This window comes from Varroa jacobsoni, unplaced genomic scaffold (genome assembly GCF_002532875.2).
Source record: "Varroa jacobsoni isolate VJ856 unplaced genomic scaffold, vjacob_1.0 scaffold_1391, whole genome shotgun sequence".
NCBI lineage: Eukaryota > Metazoa > Arthropoda > Arachnida > Mesostigmata > Varroidae > Varroa > Varroa jacobsoni.
Window position 1 is genome coordinate 39,896 of NW_019214293.1, and position 19,603 is coordinate 59,498.

The window sequence follows — 19,603 nt, forward strand, 5'->3', positions numbered from 1 at the left end:
ATCTTTTGCTATATGGATGCACCTAGCAATGCCGAAAAGCCACTTAAAAAAATAATCAAATTGTTTATTTAGCTTCGTATTTCGTGTGTTGGGTTGGTAGAGTAACAGCGTAATATGCCAGGATCTACATACTTAAAGCTGGTTACAACGAGACGCAATGCGTATGGCTTAGACAGGTACCGAATGGTGAACATACTCTCTAGGCGATCAGGGTGATAATACGCTTTACTCATAATACATATGACAAGCAAATAACGGAAGTAGTTGAATGGAAGGAAGCGAATTACTCATCGTAAGTGGTCTTTAGTTTTTTATAGAAAGGTTTGTATTTGTAGAGATGTCTATCACAGCCATCGTCGTTGCCACAAAGTCGGCAAAATTTTACCCTTTTGTTGCCCGCTGATGTCGCGTTTGTGACACCTGCCGCAAGTGAAACGGTCAAGAAACAGCATCTACATGGCGAACGCGGTGGACTGCTTTATATGGAAGTGCTTACCAAACAAACTGACTGACTACAGATTTGTCGTTCACGTTGACTGAACGGGTAAAGGATCTCATCTGATTTCTTAAAATTAGAGGAAGATCAAAGAAACGTTTATCTGGATGGCTAAACCCAGGCTTCGTTCGGGACGGTTACGTATGAGACGGCTCGAGACTCCTAGGACTCCTAGCGAGGCTGTAGCAATACCACTGCCGCCGACTAACTACGATTGGTTAGCTAAGTAGAAGTATTTTTGTCTTTGTACTTTTTGCCAATAAACAAAAATTTCCGAAAAAAAAAAGTATTTGATTCGAAAAAGCAGTTAAGGTTTTGATGGGTCCACAAGGAGTTATACCCCACAAGGATATATACACACAATTATAACAAATATATTATAGACTTGACATTCTACTTGCTTTGAAAGGTGTAAATTTGCTAGCTATTCTATTATAGGTTGGTTAGGTAACTTAGCCAATAAATTAGAAACGAAAAGATTCAACCTAGGTTCATTTGGAGATTATAAAAACGATAATAAATCAAATAATACAAAAAGACTATTTCCGTAAACCCGTCGCAGTCTACTGACAACGACCCTGAAACGCCCAATTTGTTGTCGATTGTGACACAAGCTACGAAAATTGTGTTTTTATTAAAATTGACATATTTTTTTTGTCTGCCAGGTACTTTCGAAATCATATCTAGTCGCGCTCCGGCCTCTACGTGTATCTGAAGCAAGTGACACACTGTGCATTGAAGGTACTGTGATTATCATCTGCATCACTGTTATTACTATCGAACCTAATCGGCCTTATACGTTATGTCGCGGATCTGCCCCCAGTCATTTACGTGTTTATATCACTTGGCTAGTCTCTCTCTTGCGGATGATTTCATCTTTTCTTCTTTCCACGTCGCTGTCGATTGACACTCTCAAACAGAAGCAACGACAAAGAAGGCTGTCAGTCTGCTCGTCATTATACAAGACATTGTAGCGCATAGTATAGAAATACGTGTGTACAAAACTATTTGACGATAAGTCGTGCATAGATACGAAGCTCCAGTGAGTGCAAGCGAGTGACGACCGAATCGGTAGTCGACAGACGTGGCCACCGGCGATAGCAACAAAGAGTGCTCCGAAAACGGCTCAAAACAACTGTATACGGTCAGCCACTCTTAACTTGTCAAAATGCATTTTGACATCTGAGGGCGTCTGCGAACATGACAGTAAACATCACCCCTCAAAACGGACCCCTTCAAAAGACATAAAATATAGCTCACGTCGACGATATCTCTGCGCGTGCGCATATGAGTTTATTAATATATTATTTTGGGACAACGATGATATTTCGACAGGTCGCAAACTAAACGATTAGTTCGATAAGTACGAGGTTTGTCGTAGCGATGAATGGGCTATAACCGGCGATAGCTTTTCGCTGTTGAAAATTGCCCAACTTTAACGTTTATTGCTAGTTTCCTGTCCAATCAAATTAATCGTTTGAAGTTTAGAGCCACTATTCGGTGACGGCAGCCGTTTGAATATGTTAGCATAAGGCGAACCAAGCACAACCGTAAACAATAAGCAAATGTTCACGCAAACATATATACAAATACGCACGTGCCTACAAGCACATGCACAAACAGCTTGTTGCTCTGTTTCTTTGTGCAACGATGGGATGCATGATTTTCGCCAAAAACGACACGGACTTTTTAGATGAGGCTGAATTCTGCTACTGAAGTTGCTTCGGCTGCTGGCAACGAGTTCATAATGTAATAATGACGCAAATGGTAGCGTTGCCGGTGGCAACGTTGTATATAAGGATGTAGCTCGTGCTTTCGTTATCGGTGATGATTTTGCCGTTGTTTTTGTTGTTGCTAATGATGTTCAGTGATTTACAAAGGTCGCCATCGAGGTCGTCGTTATGACCCGTCGCTGATCGAGTTTCTTGGTGACTGCTGCAGTTCTAAGCACCGCGCACTGTTTATGGTAGACGACGGAACGACAGGCCGATGAAGGCAAAAAGCAGATCGGCGCTGGGGCAAATGGACAAGAAAAGGATGGTCTCGCTGATGTTTTTGAGACATGAAACCTCCATAGCCCAAGCGAATGACGGAAAAAATGAGCTAAACGCCACGACTGCTAGTACATGTGTACGTAGTAGATTAGAATAAGAGCCAACTATGATACGTATCATCTGTTCAGAAATGTCCTTGTCTCCCGATTATACGACCATGCAACAGAAGCAGTGACGACGACAACAGCGGTAACAGTAACAATACCCACAGCAAGAACGGAAATAACATCGATACCGGCGCCAACCGACGAGAGTTGGGACGGGGCAATAACAGTGACACGCTTCCATGGCTTTTTTTTTATCGCCACTGGACATGTTTGCCAGTCTGCCGGAGCGGACAATTCTATGTTGATATATGTCATTTTGTTTAGCCATTTTTTCTTCATCGAGCAACGGCAGCAGCTACAGCAGTATTAACAGGAGTTTTTGCATCTATAGTAATATGACGTTATCAAAAGTTTCAAGCTAACTACATTTACACACTTGGGAATACGCAGGGATACATCGATAAGTTAAACCCAGGACAACTGGCGGGTCTGCAAACGACAGCAGAGTATTTTGGGATGTACTTGAACTTGGGTCGATATCATCCCGAAATATATTAGCCTAAATGGGTTGTTGCCTATTCATTCATTCATTTTGGTATCTGATCGACTGGTTACAACATGTCTGCCTAGTCCGGTTCGATTGTCTGTGGCGTGGCTTCAAAGGCAACGTAAAATTGGCACACTGCGCATGTTCTGTTCTACTAAATCTGTTATGTTGCATTGACGCTTTCGTGCATACTCGCCCATAGTATTGCGAAGCCTCCTCAAACAGCCCAACGGCTATGGACTAACCTAACGGAATCGAATGGCGGAGGGAATGATACTGTCCTAGATTTATTGTCTGCCCGACAAATACTTTCGGCTTTCTCTTAGTCGTCCGTGAACCGTTGCCATACGATGCTATTAACGATAATGTCGCCGTAAGTTCGAACATTTTGCCGACGATCGGCCCGTTGCCTCTGTTACAGCGGAGCTTACATGCCCATTGGGCAGTATCGCTGCAATCAGTGCGACCAATTTGCGTATATTTAACCGATCTTCGTCTATTCCTAGTTACGTCCACCGGCAGAAGTCGCTGGGCCAAACTATGCCTATGACATACACAACGCGACAGATGTGATTAAATCAACAATAAATAGTAAGGTCGAAAGGTGCATATACAATAAACTAGTAAATGAAACAGATTTTTAATAATCGTAATTTTCGAGACTATTGGATGGCATTAGACATATGCCGAGGCTGCATGCGTAGAATGCCATAAGAGCTCACTGGTACATCGTTCTGGGTGAAAGCCCAACACATCGAAGTAACCTCATTTCTATAGCATCGGTCTGGCAAATCGTCTTCAGCAGTGGGCTGACGAAACCTTAAGCACTCGACGAGCTAGATTAGCGTAGCTTATATGTATCGGAGCGGGCAAGGAGTTTGGAAGGGTGAAATGGATTTTGAAGAATATATTATCGTTGTACAAATAACACAATAGAAATCTGTTTCCGAATTAGCTGTTCTTAAGTCCTGGCTTGTCTCAGCGGTCAGAGATTAAAGATTTTGCGCCTTAACTGTTCATTTCTGACAACGCCCAAATACAAGGTTTGAAGCATGTCTAACTTCTGCTCGCACTCGTCATGTCGATGTTGAGGAAGGCATTGCCAAATGCCGCACCTCTACCGCAGTAAAAATTCGTAGATTCCACACAGTTCATATTGACCGTTGTGATAAATACATAGTTACGCGCTGAGTTTTCAAAAAGATTACACTATCGCTAATAACATGGTAACGATGGGACACATCAGCCGTATCTTCACGGGGACCACTTGTGCATGTTAAGAACGATAGCGTTTCCTGGGAGTCGAAAGCTCGTTATGAAGACGCAAGTAGACAATTGGTACCTGTGCGATTAGGTAAGTGCGCACCACTAAGCGGTAGACACTGGCAGAAGCAACAGATGCGATTTTTTGTCCTGTTTCCAGCCGGAAACAGCAGCAGCAGCGGCAGCAGCATTGACATGTTAAACGCTCTAGTTCAACGCATAAAATCACCGTTTGTTTTGTTGCCCATCAATTGGCATATCCATATGTACGTGTACAAAATAGAACATGAAAACATGCCAAGTTGTGCGTTAGGGTGCTACAAAAACGTTACTCGCGTCAACGCCGCCGTCAAAATACACGTATCCTTCACATGCACATAATAGCTGTAGATACTTGCGTACATGTGCCATTTGTTGTAAATATGTACAAGCTATAATCCTTCGTGTGCATATATTGTACGACGGCACTCCGTCTGTACTGGAGCAATCTTTTAAGATATTTGCCGATGGAAAATATATCACTGGATTACGCTGCCCGACGACAGTCCTGGTGACAGGGCAGCTAACTAGGCCACGCTGATGCAACTTCATTGGACGCTATCACCGACTATCGAGTCCATCACCACCTCGAGACGACCGCCCTCAGGTTAGAGTGATGTGACGCCACCAGCCGTTGGCATAGTGACGGCGGCCATATAGCAACATGCCGTTTAGACCCTAACAGACCCATGTCGAGCTATTGATGCCGTGCCTGGTCCAAAATTAACTGCAAACTGCTAATCTATCGGTTTTGGCGCAAAACATTATTCTGGCTCTTCGTTATACGATGTAGATGTAGTTTGACGTGAGCAGTTACTCGGAGCAGCGACGGTGGAGGTGGAGATCGTTGGTCATGTCTACAAATGAAAGAGGTCATGAAAGAAGTTTTATCAGCTCGATCTATTTGTTACTCGTCGCAGTAATGTGGTATATTTGATGTTTGTTTTTTTGCTGCTTCTGTTGCTCAGCTAAATCAAGTCAAAGGTAATAGATAGAATGCATTTGGTGTGGTTCACGAGCTGCGCACTTGGAATCGCTGTTTGTTCATTGGGAATTTGAAAGGGGATCATGCGCCCACAGAAGAAGACCTACAATTCATACCTGTTAAAATAGAGACGTTACCACTGTTTATGTGGACGTGCAGACATAGCAAACGTAACCGTCTTTCGACAACCTGCCAATGAATATCTATTTGCTGAAGCGTGTCAGTTACTGGATGTCGAACAGTGATCTGTCGGCAATATCATTCGTTTGTTCTGTAATGTATCCTGACGTGTATTTTCCGGGAAGACCGTTAGGAGCATTGAAAAGGGTCCAATGCGAATATTTATTATAGTGTATTTCCTGCATCCACCGGGGATGCAATGTACAATGTCCCCAGTCGCTCTCGCAGTTTACGTTCACGCAGCTCTCCTCGGCGATGATCATGCTCGATAGCCTCTGCCAATCAGATGGCAGCAAAACTCTGAGCATATATGTTGAGTACAAAATAATTTAAGGGTCCAACTTTAAGGGCTTCAAAAGATTACGACCCATCCACCAATACCACTTCCATCTTTTGCTAAACAACGAAAGTCGGTTCCTGCGCTGACCGTTCGCAACAAGCCGAACACGATAATTAAACCGCTAAGCAGAGATTTGATACAATTCTGAGTATTAGCTCATGAACCCTGAGATGATACGTACTTGCGTACGTATCGCATGTCAGACGATATATTGCGTATACGTGCGCCGTAAATTAGTGCGCAAGTCCATCGTGTATTTGCACATGGCGCGCCTAGTAAGTATAGTTTCAACAATGGGTTTGACGGCAATGCTATGCTACTTTAATGGCTCATCTCATTGATGAAAGCTTACATTGCATATAATAATCAAGAGTTGTCGCTAGATGGTGAGCTGTTCAGTTTCGGCAAAGATACTGTTAAACACGCCTGATTGGGTAGCATCAAAGGGTCTATTGTACCTAGAGAATATGGGTTTGGAATATGGGTTTTTATACCGGTTATTTTTGTTCGCTAGGATCTCAATAGAGATATACCTTCCTAAACCAGCTGCGACCGTTCTTTTCTTTTAGTTAAGCTCTGCACAGACCAGTCGTTCTATGCTTTTTCCCTCTTTTGTCACGCAAATCAAATGGAGTCGGCAGGAATAATCACGTTTTTACTGCCCCATCATGTTTACAGTTTTTATAAATGCTAGAATGTCCCCACTTCAAACCAATAGATTTGCTCTACATACTTCAACAGTAACTGTAATTATAATAACATTATCTTATTTTAAGGTATATCCATATATAGCATTATGCTAATTTTAGATCTAATAATAGCTCAATTTCTAGTGCTATGACTTTAAGGGGCGTCCTTCCACCTCACCTTTTTACGCAACCCCTGTCATAACTGTTATGATGATGATACTGCTAATGATAGTAGCCTTGTGACTCATCTCCATCTGTCTGTTGGAGACGTTCGCGACTATCACAAATGTTCAATGGATTAATATAGATTTAGCAACTGTGTGTACTTTAGATAAACGTGAATTTCTTTTGCGGTGCTAGGCTCAGTAGCAAAGGGTGATAATGCAGTTTCTAGCAGTCGCAAAAGAACAAAGTTTACGTGTCGTCTGCACATGTCGGCGACTCCACTCGTTTACCCCATTGGCACAGTCCCCTGCCACAGCGCCATCTAAGTCCCTCAAATTGTGTTGCCTTTTTCCTGACTTGACGTGCCCGTTGTCTTTGAATTGGGATAAACACCGACCGCTCGTAAATAGCTCAGCAATATACATATATATATATACATATATATATATGTCTGTGATTAGTGGCTTAGTTGTGCTTATGCCAGGTACATTTAACGAATTCATTTCTGTTAATATTTTCCTCGTAAGGCTGTCATCGTTACTTCCAGCAACAGCAAGCAGGCACCTAAAGACCCGCTGTCGGAATATCGATATCTATAATTTGTGAACGAGTGATCATATTTAGCAGTAACAGCCAGCACGATTTATTTATTATAGCCAGTTGCTTCGGACAAGAAGTTCAACAAAAATTTAGCTCTTCTTTCTAACGAATAGGTGATAGCGGCAAAGACCCTGGTGATGATAGCCGGAATTGTTGTTAGGAGATTTTTAGCTGATTACCCACCTCTTGGCTAAATAGAAAAAGCTTTATTGCTGCGACAAAACGCTGGCAAATCTCTGTAATGAAGGCCCGTGCTTGATAACTAGGGTGACGCCGGATCGAGCACTGAAATGAAAACCTCACGAGAATACAAATCAACGACTATCTGAGCTGAGGTGTTCTCGCTCAGTAATTTCGTTATTATGTGCATCTACGCAGAACAAACCGTGGTCACTATTGCGGCACCGTATTGACAATTGGCATTAAAGGGTAAAGAGCGAACGACAAAATAGGCTTAAATAACTGTAACTAATAAAATAACCTTGCCTTTAATCGCATCAGTTTTTGCCTAACTTTTATTAGTTCTCATTTACTATTAACGAGAGGCAAAAAAAATGAGGAACGGACACATTCGACACCAGCTTTTTGGTTGGTATCAAACAAAGACAATACGAGGTGTTCAAGCTTGCTACTTTTTCATGCATCGGCCACCACACACGAAGGATGGTGAGTACTTCCAATGAGGTTTCTTTCAGTTTGGTAACAAAAGAAAAAAAAAAAGCAATTGATTTGATCTACCTCACCGTGCATTAATCGTCTGGCTGCGTTGAAGGGGGAGATATTTTTTTTATAGATAACATCATACACAACTAGAACGTAGCAAATACGCAATCGCAACAGCCATAATTGCGTTGTTTCTTCATAGTTCGTTGGTAAAGTGGTTTCATATCCTCGTTTGGTACGAACAGGAACTTTGTAAGTGTATTTTTTTATAGGTCCGCACAATGCTACCACAGCAATAGATATGCCAATATGGTGGCTAGCTATTACTTACCTATAGAAAATACATAAGAATGTAAAGAGATATTATATGCACAATTTTTTTTTTCTTTGTAGAAAATACTATAGATATTTAATGTATTATGGCGGCGCGTTGCTATCAGCAAATTGGTACGCTCTATAGAATCGAAGCGGGAACAAATGTATGATGTGACATTGCATCAATAGGGGAGACAATATTGTTCTGCCGGACAGTTGGACAACTTCTTTAGCTTACAGATATTCAGCCTTGTCTCACATACGGCTGTACCGCTAGCAGCCCCAATATACCGAGGAAAAGCATAGCATCATCAACAGCCATTTGTGCCCGCTGGCTGAAAGTCTGAATTGTTTCGCAAGTACTTTGCATCTGCGACCGTTCTGTTCTTGCTGTAGCCAAAGCGTGTCACAGCAGGGGCAAGTGAGTCAGTTCTGGAAAACCCACGGGATTTTAGCCTGGATAAAGTTGAAAAGTGATTTATTGCAAGGGCATCAGACAGAGATCAAAAGGAGTAAGTTATCGAACGTATTAGCCAAGGACACATAGTTACATGTCTATTTCCATAGCGACTGATATTACTGTTTTTATTATAAACAGAAACTGTGTAGATAAATAAAGCGGCAGTTTAAGTTAGTCGTTGTGTGTCAGCTATTCAGATCTTCTTCTTAGCGTTACTAAAAACGCATACAAATGCCGGTTTCATCGATGAATTTGGCAAGCGTTTAGTTTTACATGTATATACATCTATTTATACGTTCGTATATAATGCGGATATTTAAGAAACCGTGTTAATAAAAGGACGACACTGATACAAGATATGCATGGCAGGCGCGTAGTGTTTAGCGGGTTCATTCGACGGCTTTTTACGTGAACATGGGGGCTTAGTCTGAACACGAACTTTTTTACTTGTAATCCAAATGACGAGAGCTGAGATAAATTGTTATTTACATTAATAGAAGTATTTGGTTCTGGCGGACTCTAGATCAAAAGAAACGATCTTTGAATATTATTTACATTCTATCAGGGTCAAATAAATTCCAGTTTGCGATATACATATGTATGTATATATATATATATATATAGGTGTGTAATTTTTATTTTCAGTGTTCCAAGGTACTTTAACGGACTCATAAGCTGTTTTTGCCTATACAGGCCATCTTCTCCTGTCTCCTGTTTTTGTTCTAATGCAGCTTAGTTGTTGATACAGACGTATCTACACAACGCAAAATCGCGCCTCAGACTCTTAACGTCGCCATCATGACTGCCGGAAAGGCGCCCAAAGACTGATTCGGTTGTGTTAGCAGTACCTCTCTATCGTCTATCGAGATGTGGCATATACTCAACGTAACACCAACACTGATTCGGAGAGAAAAAGACCCTGCGAATTTTAAAAGCTGACGTATAGTTTACATGCGCTTGTCCTCATGCTGACAGCCCCTGTGCCAGTATTCAATTAGTGTAAATAAAGAAGTCGTTATCTATTTGTACAAAACTGTCGTATACGTTTCACACGTTAGCGCTAGTAAGTTAGTACCCTATTACTCTTTTATGGATCTGTGTATCGTGTGATCATTTGTCGTATGAACGAATTGGTGCGCACTGCCCACTCCAAGGAAGCCGTGGACGACTATAGACGCTTCAGATCAAATACTGCATGCCAACGCTTTCTTCGAAATCGACGTCACATTGGATGTTTTTTATGCCGAATCTATCTGACAGCTTCCTTCGGAATAAAGGCAGAGCTAATCAGAATTTATTCATGGAAACCCTTCCTAAATGAATAGCAAACTTCTAATCATTACTTTGTTTGAAGACTTTTCGATGCATGAGCTTCTGCAACCCGCAATCGTCAAATAGTTCTGTTTTCATATGTTTCTTGTGTATAATAATGAAAATAACGGTAACAATGCATTTAAGAATCAGAATTTCTACGAATATTCTCTGTAATATAATTGTAGACATTATAGAATAACGGGTCTGTAACACAGCTGGAGCCGATGAGCACAATGAATTGTTGTCGTTTCGCGGCTCCTGACTCACTCAGAAACTCGTACGTGAAACGTCTCTATGATTTGCAAGGTCCATTCAATTACACGTACCCATTTCATATAAAATTGATGAAACTTTCTCTTTTTCTACCTGTAGGGTTTTTGCCTACTGAAACAGACCACCACAATAATGTTAGAGAATGTCGTTAGAGAACACTTACCATGCCAATGCGCTTCTTTGTTTCGTGTGTCTTTTCGTCCCGCATCGGATTATCAAAGGCGTTTAAGCCGATCTTGAAGCCATCGAATCCGTCGGCACTTCCGTTAATCTCCAGCTCGGGTGCTCGAGCATAGGCCTTAGCCACTCGCCGATTACGCTCCATGCAGATGATTTTTGCCCAGATCTCATCATCGATCTGTTCCCATTTGTGCAGCACTTCCTGGATGTGGTCCTGTAGAACGGAGCAATCGTTCACAAGGTCAATTGTATTATAAATCGAATATTAGTACGCTAGGCGTGCTTTAGGGACATTTCAACATTTTCACAAAATTATAATAATTTCGCTGCAAAGAGGTAATGTCGAAATCATCCATACCATGCATACAAATAGCGCCTGATCTCAAAGCTAAAAGTCATAGACCAACTGACAGCTAGTAACAATTTCAACAACAAAAACGTTAGTTGAGGATACTTCACCTAATCTTTTAAGCCAAAGGTAGTTTTACCGGCGGATAAATTCAAAGATGAGTAAGAGGAAGGGCCCCCGGTGGCACTATTTCAGCGCAGAAACCCAAGACATCTAGCCGAACGCCAACAAAAAGGTTAGCTCTTTTCCGAGCCTCTTGAAGAGTTTGACTTCCAAAACCTCTCACCCGCCACTATCGATCCAGCGAATAAAACGCTATGCTTATTACTTCCATGCAATTGAAAAGACTGGCATAATTCCGAAAGTTCCTGTGCTTCCTTCTTCACCTGCCATAATTCATTTTTGTGGTACTTTAGTAAGCTTGCGTTCAGATATGAACAATATATCTGGCATGCTCGCAGATTATCAAGCTTGTGCGGCTAGCTCAACAAATTAACGGTGAAACACTCAGTACTATTATGAACGATTTTTGAGGTATTCAGAAAAACGATGGATGGAATAACTTATATATATATATATATGTGTATATCCTGAAACGCTCCGGTCGGAGGCATTAAAAGTTTATGACACTATTAATTACTATTTCTGATTAATTACTGTTAATATAAGTGCTTGTATGTATTCCTTAGATTGGTACCTTTTGACCTATTGACCTAGCTAGAATATAAGCCGTGTAAACTACCTCATAGCTAGAAATGAGGACGAAAGTGCGTATAGTCAGATGGACACAGGTGTACAGTACCGTCTTATTCAGCATTAGCTTCGCTAGACGCCTACGGCATTCAATGATGAAGTACATACACCGAGAAAGACAACCTCCTCCAGTATCGTCTGCCACATCTGAGCCGGTATATTGCAACCTTAGAAGACAAAAATCGGAAGTACGCAGCCAGGCCGTTACCAAACGCTGCGTTACTCTCGAAGACGGAAGTCCACTTCGTACACAATGCTAGTATGAAGGCTATTTCAGTAAACTCTGCGTATTTATGGCTGAACAGCATTGCGTAATCGATGCACAGCAGGTCCTTAGAAGCGGTTTTGTCGCAGTGATAGGTGGGAGATGTACGTAGTCGTTATAGGAGAAAAGCCCCACGTTCTGCCATTCTGGCTCAAGAGACGGCGACCAGTCGCCGATTCCGGTCAAGCTATAACGGCCAGTCGTTTGACCGGTGTCAGCCCTACAAGTTTTACGCTGTTCGGTGTTCGCGTCTATTTTGCTTTTTCTCCCTTTAATAGTGGCCGCACCGGTAGTGGTTGAAGTGGCAACCTCATTTCTGACAGGGGTTCTGTAGCTGTCCGGTATGAGACTGCATGTCTCCGCTTTCTGATGGTTTAGGTCATAGTTTCGACCATAGCCATCCGGTCCGGCCAACCGTATCCTACGGCCAGTGAGCCAGCCTGGAGACGAACTTATGTTTAGAGGCGCCAGAGGTTAGAACTTGGTTTTATATTGTGGTAATGACAAACGTTACCCTATATTTAATGGCGTCTGAGCAAGGGCCCATTTTTACCAGTGGCCGAAGTAGAGATACGACAGACAGAACGGCGCACACAAGAGCTACTTCAGAAAAAGCCACTGCGTATTCAAACACATTAATGTGGTAGACATATACGATATAAGCGTTGACAACTAACTGTGGCGCGCCAGCCATGTCAGTGGCACAATGAGTAAGGGCGAGTCTGGCTCCGATGCTTAAATCGTGGTTCGCCTTCTCTCTCGTCGCGTGAGATGCCCGCTCATCCAGCCAGCCAACCATGGAGACGGACTTCGGGCCGTTTTCTGTGAAGCTATCTATTCCATATATTCAGCCTTATTATTCTTTTCGGGCATAACTGTGCTAGCGTACTGCTAAATACAGCGAAGGGTAGTGGCAGTAATATTTCGTGCAAGCCACGACCAGGATAAACTGACTATTACTATTATTATTACAGCTCAAATGACTCATAGCTAGTCAGTCGGCGAGTGTTAACCAGGGTCAGAGATTCGTCCAACACGCTCTGACACTCTAGCAATTTTCAATGTCATTTGATTATAAGAATGAACATTAACACACCATTGACTCAATTAAGTTAAGCATATGCACGTTCTATAGATGGTAGGGCCGCAAGACGGAGACCGGCACGTTAAAGCGTCGAGCCTTCAAGCGTCTTCCTGTGCCATTTAGTTTATCAAACAAGTTGACGCGTATAGCGGTTTGAACACTTTCTCGTATTTTTATCCCACATTAGTTATATTGTGCATCTTCAATCAGTTTGTGGGTTCCGTCGACGAACGATTCGTTCGAAATAGAAACGCCAGCTGCAGCAGATGTGACAGCTGCTACATCGGTCTGATGTCCTTCAGAATCATGTACAAGTAACAGCCGGGCAGATGAACAGCCGGCAGCTGAACATAGCATCATAGAGAAACTATCCAGATAGCAAAAGAAGTGAGTTTGTTGTTGTAGTATCCGTAAGCAACGTAAGTGTCAACTGAATCCATTCGCCCTAATGGCTAGAAGCCAGATGCCCCACTGCGCCAGGCAACACCCGACGGAATTGCCATTGACCACTGCTACTATCGCGACCACTGTGGGCCGACCAGCCACGGTTAGCATCTGTACTTTGACAGCGATAAACTAATGATAATGGTTGAAATGCACATTCAAGAGTAACTACATATAAATACGAACGTACATACACACATCGTGCATGGAAGCTCTACGGGTCAACCCCGTACATGGTTGTACGCAGTTCGTATGGATGCGCATATTGATCTGGTAGAGAAATCTGATGAGCGCTATGATCAACCATAGTAAAATTGCTGATAAAGATTTGGTAACATTGGTAGGTTAATGCGGCAGCGAGGAGCGACACGCCCGTATGTCTTTTTACCTAGAAATATATTGTTATGCAGTCATCTCTAGGATGACTTCTTTTGATTGCTCCGATTTTTTAACGGTGATAACCCTTTGCGGCTGTTTACGGCTCGCCCGTCTGCAGGCCACAAATGACGGTAGCTCTTCCGGGAAATATGGTCCTGTTTTTATGGCTGAACACGACGATGATTTGGGAACGTTGGAGAAAAAAGTTGACGACATTACTATACGCACTTCAATATACTCATACAAGCATGTAGAATCGTAAGAGGCCAGGTATTCACTACTTACACATCTAACTTAACTTAGTTGCCATTTAAGTTTTCCAAATTAGTATCCAAATGAATGCGGGAAATATAGATATATATATATAAACATTGCGAAAGAAAGAAACATTACTATATAATTAGAACGATCATTTTAATGTCGAATTTTTAAAACTAGTTATCTAGCTATTAATGTATATTACTATACTGTGGCTAGAGTAACAACACCGGTAGGCTTTTACGAGATTTTTATGGGAAATTTTCCCATTCTTCTTGATGATTATCAAGTTATTATGTAGTTGAATAGAAATACCAAAACCTCGTTTGAAGATAGTCTGATACGACAGAAGCTATCTGATCAGAGGCCATTGTTGTATTGACAGTTTCATTGGCTTACTCTCTTATCTAATACAATATAGCTCAGTTTGCGGGGCATAATGCACTTTTCAGCTGCAAAACAAGAGTCGACATTTTCACAATTGCTTTACCAGGGAGCTATTTAGCTGACAAATGTATGTAGAAAAATAGCAGTTTACAAAAGAATAACTTTTTTTTTTAATAGAGAAAGAACTTCGTTTGTTAGTAGTTTCCGGCCAGATTACCGACCCAACAACGAAGTGGTGCTGTCGTCTTCACACGCTACAGCCTGTCATATGAGTGATAAGAACACGTTAGTTAATCTCGAAGTGGCTTCGTTCCCAGACAGAGTTGTCTGTGCTCAGATACCAACCAGTTGCGTCGTGATTTACCTTTTTTCCTCCGTCTACCATTAACTATATAGACTTTTACTTTCTGTCCGTTCTATGTAGAAGACTCAAGGCCAAAGTGAGTTTCGTTTTGGCTTTTGGTGGAGGAATCATTTTCCAGTCACTGACGGCTCTGTCCAAATATCGACTGTTCATTTTAGGTGCATCGCGGTGAAGATCTTTGATCACCCCGACCATCCTGACAGCAGGACTCTCCCTAACTATGCAAGCATATATATATATATCTATCCGTCCTCTGTTCCGTACCTGATGAATAAACATAGGCACATCCATCTCGCCCCTTCCTCTCTTAGTATTTGTACATTTGCCTGTTCTCCCCTTCTGTTTCAACAAAATAAGTCTGTTTCTATATGTACCCGTTTATTGTACGGTTATTATTATTGTTGGGCAAAGTCCATTGTGTCGGTGCTTCACGATTATCATATTTCTATCTGTGTATATATATGTGTATAATTTTACTATTCATAGCTATTACCGTTGTTGTTACTGTTACCGCCTCGTTACTGAACGTAACGTTTACTGCACTACATGTAATCATGTATGGCATCATCTCTGTCACGTAGGCGCCCAGATGCAATCTGAGCTCATTACTGAGTTACATCACGATATCGACGTACGAATGAACACGGGTCTTTGTTGTTGGACTCGTAGCTATCCTTACCATCGACTGCAAGCGGAATTCGACCACTGTGCACGCATAAATCGAGTCGATCGTAATATAATATATTTGGATGGTTAGCTGCTGGCAGGACTTCCTGAGGACTACGATTCTTATGGCGTGTCATTGAGGGCTACAACTACGGGGATAACGGACATCGAACCTCGACAAGATGTCGGCAGACGGGGTGGCCTTGGCTACGCATGCTTCATTCTGCTCTGCACGTGGGCTTCAGCATACTATTATATATTAATTGTTTCACTACTAAGTCCCTAAATACGAAAGGAGTCCTTCACCCTTCCTATACTTCGGCGTGTCACTCCGCTGTCGCGCGCGTACCTTTCGAGTTCTTGCTATAGCTGTTTCGACGCATGTATTGCTTTGCCACCGCGACACGATTCGAGCGATTTACTTTACGGAATTTTATTTACTCTCATATAGTGTATATACATACGGACAATTATAGTATTACTTATATACAGTTAATAGAAAGGTTGCGCATATATGCGCAACAAGAGTAAAATTCTATTAATGGTAATAGTAGATATTCCGTTGTAGAGAGAGGGCCGCTTTTCGCACGAAGATCTGTAATTTTCATAATAACGTCGCGGGGTAATTACGGGGCAATTCTGCCACCCGGGACGTAAATCAATCATCATTCAGTCATTCGTTGCTGAACGTGGAGAGCGCGCCGCATCCACTTTTAAGCGTGCTAAAATTATATGAAAACTGCCACTGTTCGCTAGATATACCAGCTGTTGTCTCTTGATACCTACTGCTTATTACCACAATGGTATGCTTGCAGTTTCTGATGGTCACCACTGACAAATTGATTTCCAATAACACAATCAAACGACATATGTTTATTGGCTTAATACACCTAATATATATATAAGAAAAATTGATCAGGGAAGGTTTCTTGATAATTCTTTTCGTAATTTTTTCATCGTACCATCGCTACAGTATATAATTGTATATCCATAGCTATGGCATATGGTGGCGGCAGGTTACCTTCATGCGGCAGAATAGGTCGTTGTTTGCATGGTCGGTAAAAAAAAAAAAAAAAGTACACATTCTTGAAGAAACGATACTTTTCATAGCCCTTTTTCTTTGCGTCTTTTATGATAGTGATTACACTACAGCAAGCGATCGCCATTGACGTATGTTGTATAAATGTATTATATATTTATTTAGTTACTAAAGATGCCCATGGGTCCACGGCATTGTGAGATGATTTGGGCCAAGGGCCAAGATATAGGATAACAAGCTGCCATTAATGTGTGGTCAATTATAAGCAACCGTGTCCAAAATAGCTCTAAAAATTGGCTACGTTCTGGCCACGTAGATTCGCTTTCGGTGGACGTTTTGACTTCTAAATGTATCTATTTAATAGTAATACTCGTAATTGCAATTGTCAATTATTTGTTAACAGCTAACAATCTGGATCGCGACTGCTGCCGGGGTAATATTGCCGCCGTTGTCGATAGTTCTTTCAACACTCCTTGTCCGACGATTTAGTGCCCATTTACTATGCACGAAAAGTTCATTTCGGAGCGAATGCAAGCGACGACAGGTTCGAACAAGCAACGTCTTTTAGTTTCGTTGTAACGGTCTCCGTCATCCCCATCTTTGCGACGTCCAGGGCATCCGTCGATCATCGAAGCTCGCCTGGCCGTTTAGTTCTCGCAGGGGCTGTTACCTGGCGTCCTTGGCTGATTACAGAAAAATCGGGTGAGGAGTTTCGTCGTGCCGGAGACGTGGAAAACGACGAAGACGAAGTGCAACAAATGACGCTGTTACCGCCAATAGCTAAAGAAAGCAAGCAAGCAAAACAACGGTGGATCTCAGCACTCTTTCATAGTGGGGTGACGCTTTAACGATAAAGCTAAATGCAATTATGGCATAAGGGTAGACGAGAGTTGATGTTAAATGGGCAAAAAAATAGACGCCGGCCGAGCAACAAGGCACTAAAAGATACCAACAGTTGCGGGTTATAGATGGAGGCCGAAATATACGGTCAGCAAAATTAGCACAGGCGGTGCCTTGTCTCTCACGAGCAGTTGGCAGCGGGAACAGCAAAACAAGTAGAACTGAATAATGTCGAACCAGTAATATATCTATGGAAATAGAGGAACAAAGGCCCGGATGCGGAGAGCAGGAGCACCTATTGGCCGTTTTTGAACGTTTCGCAATTCACTCTTGTTACAAGACGGGAGGAAATTCTCGTTATTACTACTGACTGTTTAGCACGGCCCAGTGTATCTCAAGGCTATGCGTCGACACCTGTAATCGCGCGTGTACGTTTGTGTGTATGCCATATATCGTAATGACGTTCTGTTAAATCAAATAGAAATCGACAGGCAGAACAATACGCTCGGCAGTTACCTGACGCGTGCTTTCGGCTGCTGCTCGCGGAGCACCGTAAAATGCCGCTACCACGCACGAGTAGTAAATACCGAGTGATAGGTACCTTTTGCTCCGTCTTTGTTTTTTAGACACGCGTAGGCCGCTGTTTCGCGCTCAATACCGATGTAAGGGCAAATATGAGAGAGTTAGGGACGTGTCGAAAAGACGTATCGATTAACCATGGATGCTGCCTAATTTGAAAACCGCGTCAGTTACGCTCGCATTCATTTACAATATGGATAGGAATCTTTTTGTCTTCGACTATGTTTCATCCTTCCATTTCCACCACTCTAAGAAATTTTGACACTTCTGACTTCCCACAGTCGAATGGAAGGTAGTAGGGGTCCTATTCCTATAGGGAAGCGTTCCACATAGGCTAGTTTTGCAGCCCGCCAAAAGGCGTATTCACGAACAAGCCAAAATCACATCAGAAAATTAGGTAATATATCAACGTACGCAAGTAAATCAATAACACAATTACGCTAATGACAGCAAATAGCAGGTTTAATAGTGCGAGCGCGCTATACCAAAAGTAGAATTCACAGTTGAAAAGCCATTGTGGCCTTAGCAACGTCAATCAACGCCTGGCAGTCGTCAATTGTTTACGTTAGACAGTATAGGTGCTCAGTTGGATCGAGTTTAAAAGAGAGTCCAGACTGATGGTGCTCAACTACCACGCAAATGAAACGATACCATAAACGATCGTGTATCCCTATGAAAAAAAATGGCTCCGATCCAATTTTGACCTTTTTTTCAACGGTTCTTTGGAATATTATCATATTTTGCTCATTAATCTTTCGTGCTAGCAATCTGGTACGGTATTGATGAAACTAGGCGATGTGTTCTTCTGCTATATTTAGGAACTTATGAAGTGGTCTTGGTGCGAAACCGGGTATTGCCTTGGACAGATGTTCGCTACCGTCTACTAAGCCGACTGAAGTCAATAGAATGAGTTTAATTTACTGCACAAGTAAACGAAGATAACGATATCGGTATCATTGACCATCTCCTGATGCCAACGATACACTGGTCAGCCAGAACAGAAACACCGGGTTGACCAGACAGGTGCAAACAGCGATACTTGACGGTGTTGATAGGTTTGAGGTAAACAGATAAAACAATAAAACCTAAATGAACAGTTAGGTTGGTAGGCAACTGGGCCGTTGGCCTAATGTGTACGTCGAAGGGTCTTTTTGCGGCAGATCTGCCCGTTAATCGTAAAAGAGAAAAGAAGATTTGGATGGCGTTTATTGGTCAGCGTAGCTGGGTCGGGCCTCTGTATCTGCATCCGGAACATGGGCTGAACAACTACGGTTCGATTCGGGGCGTTGAAAAGCATCGTTTCGTGGGAATAGGAAAGAATAAAACTGAAATATAGAAGGCATAATAGCTGAAAAAAAACGTCAGAGAGCGAAAGCTGACACGAATGAAGCCAACCAATGGCGCTCTGCAAATACGTTTATACAATAGATATTTTACTCCTTAAGGAAGCAAATATCAGAACCAGAAGCGACGCCAGCTTATTATTATTATTATTATTATAAAGAACTAGAAAAAATGACGCGTGTAAATTAAATTTACCATTTGTCTCTCTATTGATCGTAAATAAACCGCAACTGAAATGAGATC

At 42.1% G+C, this 19,603-nt stretch overlaps 1 protein-coding gene across 6 annotated transcripts in view; it reads right to left on the reverse strand.

Moving 5' to 3' along the window:
* The window catches only part of LOC111269511 (uncharacterized), a 121,890-nt gene that overhangs the window by 16,225 nt on the left and 86,062 nt on the right, over positions 1–19,603 (reverse strand). For 5 of the 6 annotated variants that reach the window (XM_086972128.1, XM_086972129.1, XM_022849163.2 and 2 more), the window contains one exon: positions 10,594–10,824. In XM_086972128.1, the coding sequence (XP_086828254.1) occupies positions 10,594–10,824 (231 nt within the window). Of the gene's footprint in view, positions 1–10,593; positions 10,825–11,069; positions 11,089–19,603 lie in introns of those variants that run through there. The other variant, XM_022849165.1, reaches the window with a different exon arrangement.